At 40.1% G+C, this 20,786-nt stretch overlaps 3 protein-coding genes across 4 annotated transcripts; 2 read left to right on the top strand and 1 right to left on the bottom strand.

Moving 5' to 3' along the window:
- Positions 1 to 365: 365 nt before the first annotated feature.
- On the bottom strand, positions 366 to 4,295 carry pheta2 (PH domain containing endocytic trafficking adaptor 2). Its single transcript, XM_068579123.1, has 4 exons — positions 4,274 to 4,295; positions 3,128 to 3,216; positions 2,725 to 3,028; positions 366 to 2,139 (listed from the first exon to the last, which is right to left on the bottom strand). The coding sequence occupies exons 2-4, from the start codon at positions 3,206 to 3,208 to the stop codon at positions 1,751 to 1,753; spliced, it is 774 nt and encodes a 257-aa protein (XP_068435224.1). The 5' UTR covers positions 3,209 to 3,216; positions 4,274 to 4,295; the 3' UTR covers positions 366 to 1,750.
- A 1,762-nt stretch (positions 4,296 to 6,057) lies between these two features.
- Positions 6,058 to 9,703, top strand: cd2bp2 (CD2 (cytoplasmic tail) binding protein 2). Its single transcript, XM_068579456.1, has 7 exons — positions 6,058 to 6,101; positions 6,444 to 6,522; positions 6,938 to 7,070; positions 7,403 to 7,560; positions 7,641 to 8,220; positions 8,302 to 8,387; positions 9,436 to 9,703. The coding sequence occupies exons 2-7, from the start codon at positions 6,448 to 6,450 to the stop codon at positions 9,544 to 9,546; spliced, it is 1,143 nt and encodes a 380-aa protein (XP_068435557.1). The 5' UTR covers positions 6,058 to 6,101; positions 6,444 to 6,447; the 3' UTR covers positions 9,547 to 9,703.
- A 1,314-nt stretch (positions 9,704 to 11,017) lies between these two features.
- On the top strand, positions 11,018 to 20,759 carry prr14 (proline rich 14). Of its 2 annotated transcripts, XR_011077594.1 has the most exons (12): positions 11,018 to 11,149; positions 12,304 to 12,331; positions 12,433 to 12,602; positions 14,156 to 14,309; positions 14,395 to 14,454; positions 14,868 to 14,908; positions 15,727 to 18,492; positions 18,587 to 18,728; positions 19,056 to 19,165; positions 19,799 to 19,867; positions 20,228 to 20,331; positions 20,415 to 20,549. XR_011077594.1 is itself a non-coding variant. In XM_068578773.1 (11 exons), exons 3-11 carry the CDS (start codon positions 12,460 to 12,462, stop codon positions 20,692 to 20,694), a joined length of 3,765 nt encoding a protein of 1,254 aa, XP_068434874.1. In that variant the 5' UTR covers positions 11,018 to 11,149; positions 12,304 to 12,331; positions 12,433 to 12,459; the 3' UTR covers positions 20,695 to 20,759. The 2 variants fall into 2 exon arrangements, 1 of the variants encoding a protein (XP_068434874.1); XM_068578773.1 differs by lacking the exon at positions 20,228 to 20,331 and having other exon boundaries at positions 20,415 to 20,759.
- The last annotated feature ends 27 nt before the right edge of the window (positions 20,760 to 20,786 follow it).

Genomic DNA, 20,786 nt, shown 5'->3' with positions numbered 1-20,786 from the left:
GGTGTTACAGCAGCAAAAACAGAGCAAGTACCAATAAATATAGAAGTGAAAATGTAATATAATGTTTAATGCAGTAAGATATGATGCAACATATTAACATAAAATAAAATGATGTAGTACAGTTTAGTATGGTATGAGGTGTACGATACAGTGCAATTGCAATGAGAACAATAATGATGAAGATCACAATAAGGATAATGTTGATGATAATGATAATGATGATACAAAAACAGATGATATTTTATATACATCAATATGATCCGAATGGCTAGCACATTATATCTACAAGCGGACGGAATCACCAGCGGTCCCACGATACAATATCGCCACGATACTTAAGTCCCGATACGATATTAACACGATTTATTAACTTTTATTCAACCGCAAATTGTCCCCATAGGAAAGCTTTGTCAACAAAAAATAAATTGATTGCACTATTCCAGGACCACAAACATTTAGAATTGATTAAATAAAAGATCGATACTCGGCTTCCGTGTATCGATACTATGTCGCCACGCAAAATATCGCGATACTATGCTTTATCTATTTTTTCCCCCGCCCCTAACATCTACATTGATGGGAACGACTCATTCCTTGAAGCATTTTTAATTCTGTACCTTTGGCACTTGATATCTTTAATTATTTGATAAGGATGATGAATTATTATACTAACATGCACTCAATGTTTCGTCTTTTCTTTACGTGACAAGATTGGGGGAGAAAAGGTAAGTTTGTTCTATGAAAACCTTTTCTGAGAAGAAACAATATTCTCTCTCTAAACTCCTAGATATTACTGCAATATGATTTAGTCCACAAAATAAGTAACAATGAGTCAGCTGTGACGTCTCAGTCTCTTCACTGACTTCCTAAAGGTTTCCATCCAGATGTGGAAACGCTCGTCCGGTCGTTGCTGTAAGGCGACGCGTGCTGCCACGCTCCCCTGAAGCCATCCATCACCTTCTGGGTGGATGGTATGTCTGTCTGTAGGATCAGGAATGTGGAGAAGCTCCCAGCTGATCCTATGGAGGAAGACGAGCTCATCGAACCTTTACGAGATGTCAGAGAGCTGTATATTATTCTGTGCTGAGTCGGAGCACCTCGACATCACGTTGCCATGTTTTGCTATTTGACTCCATTGTGGTTCATAAATCACCCAAAACATTATGTTTAGGTCAGATGTCAGATTTGCTTTTTTTTTCTCTCACTCTGCTGGCATTAAACTGGAAAGATGCTGATTATTAAGCTTTTTTAACTTATATCTTTTTTTGTCTCATAAGAAGTTGCTTTGTCTAATTAATTCAGTGGAATCTATTTAAGTTACAGTTACACATGTTTATATGACTTTATTTAAGGCCCTTCATTTCCCCCAAAACACCAGCAGCATTGTGCTTGTCTCCACTTCATAAATCACTGTGCTATTCTTGCCTAACCGCTCTAAACCAGGTGACTCCCTTCAGTCCAGCACACTGTGTCTGCAGCGCCCCCTGCTGGTCACCCTCCTGTACTGCAAAAGGTGTAGATGTGCAGACACCAGCTCTTGTTCTTTGATGCGTCTCATAAAAAAGTCCAACATAGAACTGATCTAACCTCATCGTATGAAATGGAGGAACATTTAGCACATGTATAGGTGTCTGGGTGTCAAACTCTATGTTCTTAAATACACAGTTAAACCTACAACACTTCAGGTTCAGTTCCTTTTTGACACATTGTTTCACTTCCTCCTAAATGGAAGTGAGATGTAGGTTTTCTTTCACCCGAGGTCGATGAGATCTCCATCAATGTGTTCCTCTTCTGCTCGTTTACTTCTCAGCCACTGCTCTCTGGCTTTCTTCACCTCCTGGCCATAGTAGTCATGGAGTTTGCTGAAGTCCTCGAGTGGATCAAAACCCACCAGAGGCCATTCGCCGTACAAAGGTGCCGGTCCATTGAGTGGCGTGACGTGAGCGTTTCTCCTGGGCCACAGTTTAGGAGACTTTTTAGCCACCACTTTGGTGGGCGTTGATGGTGCATGTGAAACGGTGCAGGCGCTGAAGCTCCTCCCCTCCCTGACCTCAGCGGTTGACCTCTGCACAGGGAAGAAGAAGTTGGTGGTGGACTGTTTGTGACGGGACTCACCAGAGCCTTGTTGCTGTTTGGCTTCTGCAGATGGAAAACAGGAAATTAATATTAAGCACTTTTTGCAAAGGAAAGATTTGACATTTGCGGTGATGAGAGCAGAGTGTTGGATGAGAAGATTAAAATCACACTTGTTTGGGTGCAATCATTGGCCAGTTAGCTTAGCTTAGCACAACATGGGGAAAAGTGTCTACCAGCCTCACTGAAGGTATCTCACCTTGATTGTTTTAGAAAGAAATAAGTTTATAAATTTTGCGTTTTTTTTAGAGGGGATTATGTGCTTGACTTGATTTTGGTTGTGAGCTGCAATTTCCTGAAGTCTCTGCTTGCCACCTTGCAACTGCTTAAAGCCAAGGACTAGTCCTGCACATAACCAACTTAAAACAGTCTCATGTTGCTGCTCGGCAGGTTTCCTTTCTGTTGGACAGAGCCAGGATAGTTGTTTCCCCTTGATGCCATTCTTTATGCTAAGCGAAGCTAACTATTAGCTGGCTGAAGCTGGTTGCACTCATCTTATCATCTACCAGAAAAATAACAGTCTCAACGGCTAAAACAAAACATGAACTTGAGTCTATAGAGATGTATATTGGCACCGTGGACCGAACACACCTTCATACTGCCTCCCCAGGTCTCTCACCAGCAGGGAGAGGTAACAGTGGCTGGCTGAGAGCAGAGCTTTCACCCAGCTCTCTTGAGTCTGACCATCCCCTGCTGCAAACCTGTAGGTTTTGAGTCCCGGCCCCTCAAACACCAGGGAAAAGGCAAACTGTACATCAGACTCTGAGCGCCGGACTGCACAGCCCTCCAGCACGATGACACCCTGCAGGTGTCGGTCAGCTGGTCGCTCCTGGTAGAAGAGCAGGTTGGCCTTCAGGACAAACCAGCGTCGCTGGTAGGTGGCATTTCTCTCTTTCTATGAGGAGAGTGTGTCAAAGTGAAGCAGAATTATTGCATTAGCCACCAAATCAGCTCTTCATATTCAGCATGTTATCTGTCTTTTGTTTATTCAAACCTTCTTGTAGAGATATCCCTCTTTATCTACCGGAGAGGTGCATGAAAGGTAATGAGTCAAAATCTTCTCATGGAGCTTCATCCCAACACCTGAAGAAGAGAAAGTGCTTTATGTGCAGAATGTAAACTACTAAAAACCTGCATGACATGTAGAAGAACATATTCCAGAAATATGATATGATTTTACTGTGACTACAAAACCCTTATCGCTTTTCTATTAATTTAAATGCAGTTGATCTTTGACTTTATCCTTCAATTCTTCTCACACTTCAGGTTTGAAAGCAGCAGCCGGCCTATGAAGGTATTCATACACTATAATTAGTATAAGTAAGTATTTCAGCACCGCATTTACATTGTTCTACTATTTTTACTCTTACTGGACTGTGTATACTTTGTACTTCATGCAAATCGCTGGTGTGCATCGTCAGTAAGAGATTGAGTGAGTAAGTCTGACCTGGAGGTTGAGGAAACTGGAAACTGTATATGAAGAGTAATAATTAGCCCATCACTATCGGCTAACAGTAAAGCACTTCTTACATATTGATGCATGAGTGTTCCACGTCTAATAATAATTAACAGAGGCCACTTTTATGCAAAACAAGTACTTTTACTTTTGATAGTCAAAGCACATTTTGCTTGTAATACTGCTGCTCTCTTGCTTTTCATGGACTCGTTTGTCATTAAAGCATTGGCACTTTTACTTGAGTACAAGATTGTGAAAAGTTACTATATATACTGAAATTATATTTGGTGTAGACTGGATTTTTTTTCTCAACATTGGTTGAAATCATCAAGCAATTTAGTTCAATTTAGTAGATTTGTACTATTATATTATAATCATTATTAATCGTAATAACAATGCTAAAAATAGTAGGATATTTATATCCATTAGGCTTTAGGCTTCAAAGAAGTGTTACCAAGTGAACTAAAAAACAGGACCATACTGTTACTCCAAATACTCTTAATGAATAGAACTATAGTCAAACAATACAAGTTGCTTTTATACATGATGACTGTCAATAAAGTTTTAATGGCCACGCCAGTAATATTTTTGCCAATACAAATAAAACAAGTCTGATCCTCCTTCTATAGTTGTTGTTGTGACTCAGACAGCAGTGACAGCATAGACACAGTGACTCAGACTCACCTCTGCCAATGTTGAATCCTTCTCAGGGTCGCTGTCTTTCCATTATTTACATGTACAGATATCTTCTTCTTCTTGGTCCTCACCGGTCCTCAACATGAAACCAATTGTTCTCTTCCAGTTCGATGCATCCAGAACCAGACAATGTTTGAACATTAATGGTTTCAGGTTACTACCACTGGTTCTCCCTCGGGTACGAGAGGACGAGTGTTGAAATATAAATAACTCGACCCACTTCCTGGTAACAAAATCCTGACATATAATATTCTCTCTCTCCTCTCCGCTTGAATCAACCCTGAGCTAGCGGATCAGCTGGACCGAGCAGTCACTAACATCAACTACCTGGAAGTGAGATGCTGGATGCTGAAGTGGAGGTCTGATGTATTTGCATCGGCTCTCTCACTTCTGCATTTTGACTTTTTTTTAAATTTCAGATGAGTTTTATTTTAATCTCTGGTGGTTTTTTCGAGCAAAAGTCCCTTGGTAGATAAGTGCTTCTTCATGAAGATATTCAGCTTGCTTTCAGATATAATTAATAATTGTTTATGACAAAAAAAACAAAACGTATCTGCTTTTAAAGCAATGGCCAGGTTGAATCTGTCTCTCTTTATTTTTCACTATTTTGAAAAGGGAGGGAACATGACCGCTGGAAATGGGCCTGTTGTATCTATTTTTGACACACACTTATCCTTTTTATCCTAAAGGACCTCAGGGAATTCAACATCTAAACGGGTCCAAGGTGAAGAGATTTAGAGGGATTCATATACTATGCAGCACGTCTCCAGTCTGACTCAGGGGCCAAAATCAACTAAAGGTCATAAGTTGAACCAAAACAACTAAGTGTTAAGAGTTTCTTTTTTTCTGTGTTTAAGTGTTTAAGTTTTGAATTTCTGCACACTGTCATTATCTTTGAGAATGTATTTATTTCAGGCCATATTTTAGTCAAAGACATCAAGCATCAAATTCTCATTATTAGACGATAATAACTTCATACTGCACTTCACACTACAACCAATAAAAGATTGTGACAAATCACAAAAAGAGAAAACAGTCATCATGAAATATGGTTCACTATAATTTTATTACTGAGTAGTATAAAGAAGCTTGTCATGTGGTGCTCAAACATAAATCCATCGGTAATATAAAGAACCGTTTTGGGATTATTCTGCTGCTTGCGTGCATTTACTTTAGATACCTTGGGTACAATATGCTTGTAAAACTTTAGCTATAACTACCAAGTTAAGAAATGCAGTATTTGTCTTTGTGATGGAGTATTTTTATAGTGTGGTATTTTTTAGTTAACCTAAGTAACCTCAATTGTTCTTCCCCAAGAGTTAGCAGCTGTCAATGTCACCCAAGTGAACTGAAAAAAGGAACATACAGTTCTTCACATACACTGAATGATAGAACACCAGTCAAATACTATCAATTGCATGTATTAAGAAGTTATAATGACAATAACTGAGATAAAGTAGAGCTGATACCAATACAAATATGCATATTTCTACAGTTGTTGTATAGACACTACAGTATAGAAAATAGAGCCTCAGACTTACTTCTGCTGCATTAAGTCTCACTAAAATTTGCTTTAAACCTTTGCACAACAACTTAAAGACACTTTTAAATCCAGGATTTGTATTTGTGATGATAAAGGTGTCGTATTGTTCACTTCACATTGTCAGGGTTAGTGTGCAGTTCAATGAAGTACACTTGCAATCCACATTTCTCACCAGGTGGTGGCGGTAATGCGCCGTATTGTTGTTTACTAGCAAGCACCGACATTAAGAAATAGTAGAAGAAGAGAACAAGAAGACGAAGAAGAAACGAAAACGTACGTAGTTTGAATTATTTTGACCAGGTCTTGAAACACTTTCCAGCTAAATATCAATGTCTTTGCCTTATTTGCCATTGTTTTTACAACAACGTTATATATAGGTTGTATTATAATACTTAACTAAATGTGATTTTTGCTCTAAAATGAATTTGGACTGTGATAAATGGTTTATTTGCTCTGCACGCGCTGCCGCCGTTGGCTAAAGCTAACATGAGCTCTGTGGTAACGGCTGTTCTTCACGGGGTCACGTGAACGTGTTATGGAGCCTCTCGCTAACATAATAAAGCTAACGTTAGTTACGTTTGAGTAATAACAGAGTCCCTCTCTTCTCTTGTGCAGCACCATGCCGAAGAGGAAAGTTACATTTGAGGACGGGGAAGGAGAGTTGGAGCTGGATGAAGAGGTCCCAAATAAAAAGGTAACGTGAGCTCTGTCCCACCGTTCACATCTCTGAATACAAACGAGAAATTTAGCTAACTAATTAAATCACTGGTTAGCTAGTTAGGGCTTCATACATGTAACTATCCATACAAACATTGGTGGAAGATGTATTTAGACTCTTTACTTGAGCAAAAGTACTAATAGCATACTGGGAAAAACCTCAAATTTGTACTTGATTACTTAGTTACATGCCATCATAGCAACCATGTAATTTGGCAACCGTTTTCAATCCGTCAGACTGCGAGTCTTTTTAAATGAGCGTAAGGATAGGTCGCCTGCCAAAAACCTAAATCAGTGACAGTGTGGTCAGAAGATGGAAAGAAAGAAAGAAAAGGGATGTCTGTATAACTTTTAATGTTAAATAATGTTGTATTTTCTCTTCTTTGCACCAGACTTGCGAGGCTGTGACTGGGCCAGGCTCTAGGTTTAAGGGCAAACATTCCCTTGATAGCGATGAAGAGGATGAAGCGGAAGGCACAAAAAGCACCAACAAATATGATATTTTGGCCAGTGATGACGTGGAGGGTATGTTTTGAACTGAACTGTAACTATGAAGTGATAGATGCCCAAGAGGTGGTCTTGCTTAATTGAATATGACATATTACTTCAAATTTACACTTTCTGAATAAACAAACATGCACATGCACTCTTGTATTCTTGTATGTATTTACAAGATCTTCATAAATATAAATCTGTGATTTTGCCATTAATGCAAATTTGAATTGCGTGTTAAGGTATCAAAGTCTTAAGAAGGGGCGGAATTATTTGTCACTGGAGATTTTTTTTTGTCCACTTTGGCTACTTGCATGAATGCATAGATTATCAGTCACCTGAGACCACATATACTTTGTTTCCAGGCCAAGAGGGAGCGACAATCGACTTTGACGAGGGAGTTTGTATTACACCTTTCAACCTGGACGAGGAGATGCAGGAAGGATACTTTGACTCTGAGGGAAACTACTTCATCAAAAAAGAAGAAGAGATTAGAGACAACTGGCTGGACAACATTGATTGGGTAATTGTATTTTAGGGACTTTTGAGTCATGTCTGAAAATGTTTGAAGCCATGTGCAATAACATAATTTACTTCTTTCAGGTGAGAGTAAAAGAACAACCTTTCAAACAAAAGAAGAAGGGTCTTGGAGCCAAACGGAAACGCAGAGCCGGGGATGAGGATGAGGCTGAGGAAGAGAAACAGAGAGAAGAGAAACAGGCAGACAAAGCAAACGATGAAGGAGAAGTGGAAGAGGAGGAGATGGAGCCTGCAGAGGACCCGCTGGCATCCTTTACTCAGCACCAGCTCACTGAAGCTGTGATCGAACTGTTGCTACCTGGTGAGACAGTTGCCACAGCGCTCCGTCGGCTAGGAGGCCTTGGAGGACGGAAGAAGGGGAAGCTGAGGGAAGAGAGTAAACCCACAGAGGAAACCAAAAGGGATACAGAGAAACTCGACAAGCTCACAGCACTAGCTGACAGATTGGTTGGATCTGGGATGTTTGAGATCTATCAGCAAACGTATGAAAAACTGGCCTATTTGATGAAGAGCATGAACAGCAAGCGGCCAGCTGTGGAAAAGAATGAGGACGATGATGAGGAAGAAGATGAACTTGATATGTTCGCAGATAAATTTGATGAGACGCAGACAGGCAAAGCAGAGGAAGAAGAAGGCGAAAAAGGTTGCATTGCGTTGCTTTAATTGCATTTTCCTTCAATGGTGCAAATACGTTGTTTTGTTTAATCCAGTTTTGTCTTCTCAGTGAGTGATGAAGTGATGTGGGAGTACAAATGGGAAAACAATGACGATTCAGAGGTTTTCGGCCCTTTCACAAGTCAGCAGATGCAGGTATTTATCTGACTGTTCTTGAGTTTTTAGGTGTGTACTAGCAGGTATAATGTATGGTTTTCTTTTGAGTTAATGGAAAGTGTGGGTTATAGTTTAGGCCACAGAATTCATTTATTAAGGAAGTAATTCTTAGGATGGCATTTTTGTCCATTTGTGATGTTTTTAAGTATGGATTCCGGACACAGTTCAGATTTGTATGTTTATTGACATATTAGAAATGTATTTGTGTTTTAAAGTATGATCAATATATTATATATCCAAATTATCCTTTTAGTTTGTGCATCTACTTGAAGTGGGGTCGTATGGGGTACTTATCCACAGTTATTACATTACTCATAGTAGATGGAGTTTGGAGAAACAGTAGAGGTGCAGCAAAGACACTTACAAAAATCCAGATCACTTTAGTGTGTTATTGTGTGACTTGAGTGTTTTTAAGGTATAGTCACACAACAATGCAAACAAACTAACCGGTTGAGGCAGCATTATCCAGCAGCTCCTGTGTTCTGCCAGGTAAAATGACCGTTTTTGTCAAAGGAGTCTGGTTATTTTGAAGAGACCAGCTTCAGTTTTTCTTTTGAAAATGGCTGCTTGACAGCAAGGTTATGGGGAGAAACTATTCTTTGAAAACGCGTTCACCCAAACTGATATAGATTTTTTTAGGGGTCTAAAATGTATTTTGCTGCAGCCCTCATGCACAGCATTACATTACTTTTCCTCCATGATGGTAATCCTGTCTGTTTCTCCAGACTGGTGGTTTGCCAAGCACATTTACTTTAGCTAAAATACTGACTATGTATTAGTCCCTTATACAATCCCACTTCAAAACATCAGAACTATCCCTTTCAGTAACTTATGCCAACAGACACATTAAACAGCAACTTTATTTTGGCATTCACACCATTATTTCTCTTTTTCTCTTGATTACTTGACTATCTGTGTTAGTGAATCTGATTTATGTTTTACTAGGTCCTGGGGCTGCAGGGTGGTTCTGGCTTTAAACTAAGATCTGACCAGTTGGGTTTTAATCTTCTTCTTCTCTGTTTTCCAGGGTTGGGTGGACGAAGGCTATTTCAGCACAGCTGTTTACTGCAAGAGGATCGACCAGAAGGGATCTCAGTTCTACAACTCCAAGAGACTAGATTTTGAGCTGTACACATGATTTTATTTCCAGCAGTAAATGAATCACAACCATCACGGTCATGAAACTCTTTCATTGTTTGGTGGATTTAGTGTCAAATCTATAATTTGAACAGGGGCTTTGTTTTCTGTACATTGTTTTTAAATAAATAACTCATGTATGTCGTGTTGCTATCAGACGTTTTTGGGGTTATTTTTCTATTTCGTGAAAACAAATTTCATTGTGGGATCATTTTATGGCTCTTTAAGAACAAATTTAATTCTGATCATTTAGTGAAGTTTAAATTGTCATTCCATTTAACACTAAAAATCATTATTTTTAATTATTTTTGGGGTATTTCTCACTTGTGTACTTACTACTATTGAGAGCAAAAGATAGTATTCAACAAGCTTGTATTGAATGGCTTTATTATGTCATATTACATATGCATATATGAAATTTTCTCTCTGCTTTAAACCAATCCATAGCAATTTAGGACCAGTGGGCTGCAGTGAGGTGGCCAGGGAGCAACTGGGGGTTCATAGTCTTGCTCAAGGATACATTGATATGCAAACTATGGGGAGACTGGGAATCGATACCTTGTGGTTGCAGTACGACCATGACTCCTCATGAGCTAAATCTACAGAGATGTTAAACGAACAGTAATTCAAGTATTCACAGTTGGATACCTTTTGGTAGTTATGAGATTTTATCTAGTATGCATATAATCATAAATGCATCAGTGTCACCTCCAATGACTTATTTATTCTTTCAATGTTCTGTGGATATACAATTTTAATGTGGACAAGTTCTGTGTCCAAAATGATACGACAGTACTGCATTTTCACAGTACCCGTCTGTGTAAAAAGATCAGGTGAAAAATAAATCCTCATTTAAATCGCATTTTAAGCAAAAATGCCCAACCCTTTACTGTATCGCTTTCTGATCGTTGTGTGTGTGTGTGTGTGTGTGTGTGTGTGTGTGTGTGTGCGCGTGTGTGTGTGTGTGTGTTTGTAATTGTTTTGTGTGTGTGTGTTTGTGTCCTTTTGTCCGTCTTGTGTCTTCTCGTGGTCATTAAGTTGTTTGGTGACTGTATAGTCATTTTAGTCTAGTTGTAATTATTGTGTAGCATTGCAATGTATTTAATTTTGAAAACATTTACTTTCCAACAAACTACGCTCACACCCACTCCAAAGGCTCCGGTACCCGTGGGCTTGTGCCCAGTCGGCCCCTTCAGTAATTCTGTGACGCATCCTTATTGCGACTAAGTGCCCTTACTTAAAAACAAATTGTCAAATTGAATCCAACGCCTAAACTAATTAAAATGTGGGTCTTCGAGGGCTTTAAACATAGTAGGTCACCCGAGGACAAAAAGAAGACTACATATATTTTTAATTTATTTAGCCTTTTCTCCTCGATCACCAATTGGCCAACCTCCACCTTCGAGGTCTCAAAGTCTTCTCTGATTGGTCAGATTTCAACTAGTCTTTCCGGGCGGAAAAGAACTCTGTGCTGTGATTGGTCCATCAGTCTGTCTGGTTGTTGGATTCGTAAAACGGCTACATCGGTGACTCGCTTGTAGGGCGGCATGCCTTGTTTACGTTGAGGTCGGAATACTATCCTGTGGTGCAGCTTAACGTTTCTGGTAAGTCCGGTCACTATGCTTTAACCGTGATAACCGTTTGCAACCAAACTGCCAAAGCGGGGTATGTCCAGTTAACGTATAGACGGCACTTGAACATGAGGAGAGATGACAGCTCCCGGCTCCGACTATTCCCCGGTGCAGCCCCTGTGTTACACACTGTGTGCCTGTCGGCGTCAGTCCAACCACGCAATGTTCACGGAGTCACAATTAAGCTTCGCTCAGATGTGTTTACCTGACGATATTTTTTTTACGACAGCCATTGGTTTACAGAAAAATAACGTTGGCTCTTGTTATTACAAGTTAGCTCGCATATACCGTTAAAAGTTTGAATGTGAAACCGTTTTCATTCCAGCATTTAGACCTCGCGCAGTTTTAATCAAACCGCCGCTTCCATTCGATTGAAAACGTTCGCACGAGATGCACTCCTGTCTAATTATCTTTAGCAATACTATCTGTTTTTGAGTCAGTTTAGTAAGCAAGACTATGAGCTAATACAATGTTGTATTTAACGTCAGTTACGTTTCGATAACGGACTGTAGGCGAAACGTCACTAACGTTAACATGTGTAGTACGAGCCAACGACAAAGAGCTGAAATTTTGAACATCAATGTTTTTTTGTAATTTTTGGGGGGAGGGAGGGGGTAGGGATCTTTCTTTCCCCTCATCCTGATTATTGTGGCGATGTTGACTAGAAAGGAAAAGTCTTTGGTTTTGCATCACTGTATCAATCCTAAATGCTCAGATTAAAACCAATATTTACATATAAGAAAGTTATAAATTGTTTGAATACAAGTGTAAACCCTTTTGCAAGATATGTCAGCATTGTAATCAAGCTAACTATGGAAGATACCTCTCAACCATATGCATAATTATATTCTAGTAAGTTAAGTTCGTCATGAATGGTCTCCCTAATGTGTACTTGTGTATCGAAATCTTAGTATCGTTTCTCTCTTGCCTTCCTAATTGTTGCCACATTAGGATGATTTTATGTTTTTCTTTAGTTTTTCATGATCGTAAACTGAATATCTCTGGGTGTGGACTGAAAGCAGTCACTTTGGTGTTTTCCACTTTTTCCTGATATTATATACAATGATGAATATTGTTATGTTTAAAAATATGTATGTATTTAAAGATGTTACTATTCCTCATTTCAGAGTGAACCGCATCACAGCGATTTGACAAGTAAGTGAAACTTATTATTTTAAGACCTTTTTTTGAAGTCCCTTCATGCTGATTTGATGCCCTGCATTTTTTGTTTGTTTTTCCGTTGTTGTTATTTACAGACAAGGAGAGAAAGAGAGAGCAAAGGGATGTTGACTTATCCCTCTGACTCACTCCATCAGATAGTTTGTCCAATGGATGAACATGCCATTCCCCCAAACAGTTTCTGTAGTGCACCTTCCCACAGTGAACCTCCACCACCTCTCCTCCCCTGTTCCTCCGTCACTCCCAGGTATAGTTGTTGTGGCACCTTTTTGATTTCTTTTGTTGTAGATGCTATGCCCCTCCTTGCTTTTTTTCTCCCTTTTTATAGATTGAATGATTTGGGACTTATGAGTACATTCTATGGAAAATGTCTGATAAATGTGAATTTTCATCAGTGCTGAGATTAGGAACATGTATCCATCTGCTGTTCCTCATATAGATTTAAATGTCTAAAAATCACATTGTGGTTTCAGCACCCGATTACAAAAGACTGAATTTTTCCTCATGTGTCTTCAGTCACCCATGGAGATGAGCGACACAAAGACACAAATGCAGCTTATAACATTTAATTTGGAATAAAATGGTCAAACAGCAGGTGGACGTTTTGAAAGCTTGAATGTTGATGTTAATATTTCCAGCTCAGCTGAAAGATTATTGTCGTAGTTTTAAGAGCATGTGTACCCAGCAGTTGCCACAAAACCTATGAAAGATATGCTCAGAAAGTTTAAAGGTAATCGTCGGTTCACGGTGGGCTAGTAATCATCACATTTAAACAGATTAGGTTATAAAATTATGAATCAGAATGTATTGTTGCTTGATATGTTGCATGTTGGTCATAAGTTAAGATATTGGTTCGAGTAAGGTTAATGTATTTTTAGGCAATTTTGTTTCCAAAACAGATTAGGGACCAGCAAAAATGAAGTTCATCAAAATCTAATTATTTCTCCACTGAATGGTGTTTTATCCACCTTAACCTGCTCAATACATTTCAAAGTGGAAAGTAGATTGTGTGAATGTGAAAAAAATATTTGTTTGCACATGTGAGTGATTCTGTTCTGACACTCGGGTTAGCAAAATGCACTGATTCACAAAAGTCCCAAAGGAACTATAATGTGTTGTCTGTCCCCTCAAATGAGCAACGAGCAGTGTGCAAAGTATTCAGCACGCAGTTTCTCATTTTTAGCCGGCACTGACCGTTGCTTCCGCTGTTTAGAGTGAAGGGACGGCAGGTCATATCAGCTGTCACCGCTTAACATTAATTCTGTTTGTCACTTGATGGGAGACCAAAATATAACTTGGCGGTTGTCTGGTTTGTGTGCAATCTGCAGCCAATGTCTGTACTCAGCCAAATGATGTTCAAGAGGTAAAAGAAGCAGCTCTCTGGAAACATGCAATCTCAAGTAGACAAGTGTTTTTGTAGTCCCGAGAACTCCAACGGGGTAATACATCCTCTCTCTCCTTGATGGCTTCACATTCATTTTCAAGAGTGGCGTTCTTCCAGTTAAATCTCCATAGTATATCAAAAATTTAAGTTGTTCAATTTCAAGTTTTAAGTCAGTATGTTCAGCATTTAGATGAAGAAGCTTGTAAAGGATGAAGTCAAACTTAGAAGACTGCATGTGGTATTTAAGTGTGATGGATAAACGTATATCGACAGATGCCTATAGGACTCTAATCGAGACTTCCCTCATACAGATGTTGATGTATTGAGCATCTTTAAGATCTACAGCACTGCTTTTCTTTTATTACAGTATAGAAAACCAAATCCGCTGCATATTGACTTTATTTCCTGTTTCACAGAATCCAAAAAAATGGAGTATCTGAACACAGGAGTTGCCACATTCAAGAGATCCAAGCCCCTAAAAAGCAGAGCTTTACAGACCAAAGAACAGCTCAGAAACCATCCAGACAGAATCTGGTCCCCACAAAAAGACAAAGGGAGAATGCGAACATGGTATGAGTTAAACTTAAAACAATATTTTTCAGGTACTCTTCAATGATCTGATGAGACTCTGCTCATGCATCTCTCTGATTTGTAGGTGTCACAGTCCAAGCACCAAAGAGTTGAAGGCACCCGTGTACATGAGAAACAAATACAGGTCAGTTACTTCTTTCCTTGCTCTTGATGTTCCCCACTTGAAAAAAAAAAACCTCTCTGTGACCGTGATATCATTTTCATGGACAAAAGCTTTCAGTGACTAATCTGTTGCTGCAGCAGCTTTGCTTTACTTCCGTGTATGTCAACATTGAAGACCGGCACAGTAAGCGGGGTGTGAGGGTTAATCGAGTGATTTTTTTTTTTATCCTTCTTCACGGTCTGCTGCATCCGACAAAGACAAGCAATCGAGTGTCTTAATGTGACCCAGTAACTCTTAAATGACTAAAAGGGAATAAGGTTTTAAAAAACAGAAAATTTGAATTCTTTTTGGCAATGGTATTGTTTTAGAGTTTAATTGGTTGTATTACAACACTGCTTAATTTTCTGAAAACAACAACTTTTCTTTTTTTGCAGGATGGATTTGATGCGATTTTTGCAGCAAAGCGCCAAAATAAGTAAGTGTTCTCGCAAATCTCTTAGTCTTCTTCTTCAAATCTTCTTAGTTTGGATATACATGGTAAAAGATGGTGTCTTTTTAAAATATTTTTTAATTAACTGGGAAAACCTGCTCACGCATAAAGAATGTCTGTTGGTAACCGTGGTCTGTAATAATGATGTGCGGGTTAACACACTGGTTTGGGCGGGTTTGGGTAATCTTACTGGAAAATGTCCCTGGGTTTGGCGGGTGGGTCAAAAAGTGACAAAACAGCATTCCAAGTAGGTTACTAACAACTTACAGAAACATTGTCTGTCTCTCTGTCTGTGTCTGTCTCTCTGTTTGTCTTTCTGTCTCGCTCTCTCACCCCCTCATCCATCCCCCACAGTGAATACTGCAGTGCTCATTTCTTGTCTGTTATGCTGCTGTAATGCATAAAGTTATTGGCTTGCGTGTCGGGTTCGGGTGGTTGATTCATGCATATTTTTGCAGATGGCAGTGCAAATCGGCTCTTATAACGGGTCGGGTGGGTGCGCATATACAAACCCTGACCCGTACATCACTAGTGGTCTCGTCCTTAAAAGCTGGCATGGTTTGAGTAGTTTTCCATATGACCTACATTATCAAGGCTGTGGGAAAGGGGCATAGATGTGTGGATGTTTTTAATAACAGAGAACGAGAGAAGTAGGATGGCTGATACAAGATGTTTTATTCACACTATATATGTCAATGCTTTTACAAGACTATATAGTGGTTTTTATTTGACATTGTGACACATTACACCTTGTGATTTGTGTTTTTAAATGTCTAACTTCCCTTTTCCATTCTTTCATTTAGGCAAAAGAACCAGAGAAGCCCAGAGACTGAAGAAAATGTGGTTGAGGAGTTTGCTGTAGATACCACGCAGAACCTTGAAGCCACAAAACCTGACATGGATGCATGTGGGAGATTTGCTTTTGGACACTCTTTTGAAACTGCATCTGCCCCAAAGGGATGGGTGATCGGCCCTTTGTTTAAGTCATTCAAGTCGAAGATGGCCAGTTTCACAGATATAGTCATGAGTCCTGTTAAACTCTTCAGAGATAATAATCCTCCACCATGCACAAAATTTCCAGACCAACTCGATGAGTCCGAGCTACCGGCCACTGGAGCATCTGATGTTGAACACTCGGAGCGAAGTGACGTGTTTCATTCAGAAGCACAAAGTGAGAATGCGAATCGGGAGTGGCTCGATAATGTAGAAAGTGAACAAAACACAAAAACTGTTGCACTTAGATATTCTAAAAAATTATCTTTTGATGTAGAGTTGCCGACACTTAACTCCAAACAGGTCGATGAATGTGCAATAACCCAAAAGGGAAATAACTCTCCTGATCCTGTGCCTTTGCAACGCTGCCCTTTACCCAATGTTTTTGAGGAAGGTTCAGAATCTGTATGGTCCTCTATGTTGTTACAGCCCTCACTCAATATCTGTGCTTCACATGAAACCAAGTTAAATATGTCTGGTGCTACCGAGGACCATAAAGGAAAGATGTCTGCCCAGCTGACACCATTGCGGAGGAAATGTTCAGTGACTAGATCGAGAGTAAAGAAAGTTACCTCTATGACTGTAACATCTAAAGTGAAAAAGAAAAAGTCTAAGGTTAGTGATGAGCAGTTTTCTCAAATTAATTCAGTCCAATCAAGCAAAGCTGATTCTGTCTGTTATGCTCCGCCCATCACCGACTGTCCTCAGCCTCTTGATGGTGAGGACGATGGCAGGGAAATAGAGAGTTTGGATCGCCCTAGCCAAAACTTAAATGACAGTGCTAATGAAGAGACACTGAACCCTTCTTTGGATACTCAGCAGCTGGATTGTCAGCTAAACCCCGAAATGTGTTCAGTTTCGGCTCTTGGGAGAGCAAAGAGAGGCGTGGAGCTGGACTGCCAATCCCAAGACTTTGTGAAGAGGAAGAGATTAACAGAAGATACATATACAAAGGATACCAAAGGACAAGAGTTAATAAATGTCACATTGAGACCGCCGAGAACAGAAGTTGTGTCGACAAATCCCATTGTGCATGAGGAAGAAACACTGAAGCCTGTTCAAAAAAGACAGTCTGTTTCATCAAGAGCAAATAAGAAAAGAAAAAATGGACAAGAAATAATTGCTACAATAGATGAAACTGTGTTAATTACCCTGGATAAAAGCAGTGGTGCGTCAGAGAATAACGTTAAGGATAGCAGCAGCAAGAGGAAGCCCAGGGGTCCGTGCAAAAAGCTAAAGACAAAAACAGGCCTTGGTAATAAACCTGATGTAAACATTGATAACGGTATGGAACTGGAAGCCAGCATGGCCATCGCCTCGACCAAACAAGCCGAGCAGGAAACGCCATCAGAAGTCTTTACTAGTCCTGCCATGAAGCCCCTCCAGAGCTCAAGCAAGCGCAGGAACATAAACATATCCGTCAAGCGGAAATTGCTGAGCCAATCGAGCTCCACTACAGAATCAGACAGCGCTTTGTTTAAAAGTGCCTCTCATTGCGTTCAAAAAGAGGAGGGCTCGAAAAAGAGACCGACCCAGCCATCCAAGAGAACCAAAAAGGGTTTTAGAATTGATGTTAAATCATTTGCGTCGGGTGGGATTCAAGAGGCGAAGCTGTGTTCCCAGGACCTTCATTTGGTAGCCAAAGAAAACCAGCCTCAGGAAAGCAGTGGTAAAATCTCCACGGACCCGACGTATTTTGAAATGACACCTTTTGGAAGTGATAAACAACCTTCGTCCTCTCAACGTAATGTAAACAGTTCTGTACAATCAAATGATAAAGTTAAGCACGTCACCGATAGGAAGAAAAAGAGCACTGCTTCTGTATCGGATGAGTTATTTCCCACTGATGCTGAAGCTGTTAACCACAGCAGCAGTGGTGTCTCTGGGTCGAGTGCCGGAAGGGTTAATATTAAGCCGAGTAGAGCAGATAAAAAAAAGAGAAAAAGCAAGGTTTTTCATAGCAGGACATGTAACGGTGAAGAGGAGACTAAGTCCATCACTATGGACATTGCAGACCTGGCTACACCAAGTTCACCCTCAGAAGGAAATGACTTGTCCAGACGCCTGTTGCGCAGCTACTCTTGTCCGGAGATACCCTCCTTTCGTCTCCATGACACCACCTGGACTTCTGCTCTGCATTCGCCCCACCACAGCAGGATCCTCACAACACCCCAGCGACACTCATCCCACACGCCTGTCCAACACACCCTTCACAAGTACCATCAGCGAGCCCGCCGACACACAGTCTGCAGTGTAGAAGTGGAGAGGGAGATCATAGCCCCTCTCTGCCTTCGTAAGGAGGTGTATCCGTCCAGGAGATCGCTCCCATACGATGGAGTCACCCACCACCAAGGGTTGTCTCCTAGTCTTGCACTTTCTCCCAGCAGTTCCCTCTCCGCTCTTGTTTCCTGTTTCCTCTCAAGCCCCCTGGCTTTCCTCTCTGAGAAAGTCAACAACAGAGCCTCTACCAGTCCCAGCTCTTCCAGTCATGTTTCCTCTCCCACCTCCTGTTCTTCGATGTACCCGATGATATTCCTCGAAAGAATTGATTCTCCCAAGTTTGACTATAATAGCAGGTAATATACATACATTTTTCAAAGATCTGTAATTATGTGTTTTATGATAATGCCAATGATACTGTGCTGGTATTACCTTCTGGTTTCTTTGCAGTGGGAATCTGTTGCAGTGTCAGATTGCAAGAAGACCACAGAGAGAAGAGGAGGATGATGCCGGAGACACAAGTTCATCCAGTCAGGAGTTTGAAGACGTCGGGTTGAGAGAAGAAAAGGCTTTGTCTGATTCTGAAATCAAGGTATACTTAATTTTAACTTGAATCTAATGACCGTCAATGTCATACTTGACAGAGGCCGTCAAATAAATCAAACAAAAGGGAAGGTTTCACTACGTTACCATTGACTTCCTGTTTTAATGCCGGTAGTAGCAAATACAGATTTGGCAGTTTTTTATTACAGTGAATTATATAATTCCAGCTCACCTACTCTGTGAAGGAAACGTGCAGTATGCCACTCGTTCTACTGCGTCCGAGTTGATGTTCTGATGTAAAAAACAATTCAACAATGTTTTGTAATGGTTTCAGACGGATGCAAGTTACTAATCCTCTTCTTCATCATCATCACAGGTGGTGCAAAAGCATGAAGAACGAGGGAAAGTGTCATCTATAAGAATTCGGAAAGCTTTGCCCAAACCTCAGAACAACCTGACACCCATGGGTCTGCCCAGACGCATCAGGTACATGAATGAATGAGCGGGGGAGATCACATGTGTGACAAGTGAATCTCAACTCAAAGGGCCACATATACTTTGTTGTACTTTTGACCGAATCTCAAAACCTTTTAGGGGATTTATATTTTCCCCAAAAATACATTTTCTGTCTCGCTATCAGAAACACACAATCTCATAAATATGGACTTTACAACACAAAATGCAACAAAAGTCAGCTGTTATTTACCTTCTGGCTGTATTAAACAACATGTTTAATTGAAGAATAGCCTATAACAAAACATAATATAAATAAAATATAATTTTCTAGATATTCCACAGTAATAGTTAAAATTGTTTGAAAAAAAAATTAAACATGATAGTTCCCTGTTATTTGAAAGCTTTTAATTTGAAGAAACAAAATCAGGAGTAACTTTAGACAACAGGTCTCAGCTGAGCTTTAGCCCAGCCTTTAGGTTTGATTGTTCATAGTAAAGTCAAAGGTGTTTTAAAGTAAGACAAATGCTATTGGCTCACGCTGTCAACTGCCATTGAGGGTTCATTTATGTCGTGTCAATACATGTCTGTTGTCTATGAAACACTCTGATTAATATATGACACTGATTGATTGCAACATTGTTTTTTTCTTCTGTCACACCACAGGCTGAAAAAGAAGGAGTTTAGTTTGGAAGAAATTTACACCAATAAGAATTTCAGCCAACCCCCTGAGAGGTAAGGCCAACTTGACAACATTGACTGCATGTTTACACACACACACACACACACACACACACACACACATACGCAACACACAATTTCATAAAGGCCATTCATGTTTTGTTTGGGTTATTGTGCGAGTTTGGGGTTATAAAGGGCGAGTTTGGATTTACCAAAGTCAAACAATAACACTAACTCACTTACTTGATATCTCACAGCGAGATAAAACGACTATTTTTGTCAATGGCATAACATAGCATATACTTCAACATAAGTGTCCAAAAATACTTTTTGCTGCTTCCCCCGTCCAAAGCAGTACCTTACTTTCTTCTTGTCTTGTTACTCCTGTCTGTTTCTTAACTCCATCTACTGTAGGTACGCAGCTAGTGCTTAGATTGTTGCTGCTAGTGAGGAAAAGTTTGTCCAGAGGGTGGCACCAGAGGAAAGATCAGTTACTTAAATCAGAGTTCTGTACTAATGTAATAACTACTAAGTATTAACTTGCTATTGCTGCTGTAACTGTGTGAATTCACTCATTGTGAATTTCTTTCTCTGCTTTTAGCCGGCTGGAGACCATATTCGAGGTGCCTCACAATCGCCGGGATGGCTCTGAGTCCTGGTACAGCCATAGACGTGTCAAACGATTTATGGAGTTCCTGGATGCCGGCGAGGTTCGAAAACCAAAGAAACCACTTGTTGGAAAGGCAGGTATCTCTTCTTCCAGGAGGAGACGAGGGGGCTTCCCTAAAGACAAGCCCAGCGTGCAGGATGTGGACTCGCTTCTCTCTGCCAAGCTCGATCAACTCAAACTGTGGTTGATAAACGATCAGACGGACAGCTGACAGTTGCCTCTTTAAAGGTGATTGCCATTAAAAAAAAGAAAAAAAAAAAACACTGCGGAAGATAATTCTGTTTATTTGACTTTTTCTAATGT

This window comes from Clinocottus analis, unplaced genomic scaffold, assembly GCF_023055335.1.
Source record: "Clinocottus analis isolate CAN_PGR_092001 unplaced genomic scaffold, fCliAna1.0.p SCAF_16, whole genome shotgun sequence".
Classification (NCBI taxonomy): domain Eukaryota; kingdom Metazoa; phylum Chordata; class Actinopteri; order Perciformes; family Cottidae; genus Clinocottus; species Clinocottus analis.
Note: the sequence above shows the minus strand (reverse complement) of the source record. Positions and strands in the feature narration are given on the sequence as shown.

Excerpts from the sequence above, each read along its gene's own strand:
- pheta2 (XM_068579123.1), bottom strand. The coding sequence starts at position 3,208 with ATGAAGCTCCATGAGAAGATTTTGACTCATTACCTTTCATGCACCTCT. Across the intron at positions 3,029-3,127 it reads AGGGATATCTCTACAAGAAG|AAAGAGAGAAATGCCACCTA; the intron begins GTTTGAATAAAC and ends CTCTCCTCATAG. Across the intron at positions 2,140-2,724 it reads CCTGGGGAGGCAGTATGAAG|AAGCCAAACAGCAACAAGGC; the intron begins GTGTGTTCGGTC and ends TTCCATCTGCAG.
- cd2bp2 (XM_068579456.1), top strand. The coding sequence starts at position 6,448 with ATGCCGAAGAGGAAAGTTACATTTGAGGACGGGGAAGGAGAGTTGGAG. Across the intron at positions 6,523-6,937 it reads AAGAGGTCCCAAATAAAAAG|ACTTGCGAGGCTGTGACTGG; the intron begins GTAACGTGAGCT and ends TCTTTGCACCAG. Across the intron at positions 8,388-9,435 it reads TCACAAGTCAGCAGATGCAG|GGTTGGGTGGACGAAGGCTA; the intron begins GTATTTATCTGA and ends TCTGTTTTCCAG.
- prr14 (XM_068578773.1), top strand. The coding sequence starts at position 12,460 with ATGTTGACTTATCCCTCTGACTCACTCCATCAGATAGTTTGTCCAATG. Across the intron at positions 12,603-14,155 it reads TGTTCCTCCGTCACTCCCAG|AATCCAAAAAAATGGAGTAT; the intron begins GTATAGTTGTTG and ends CCTGTTTCACAG. Across the intron at positions 18,729-19,055 it reads TGTCTGATTCTGAAATCAAG|GTGGTGCAAAAGCATGAAGA; the intron begins GTATACTTAATT and ends TCATCATCACAG.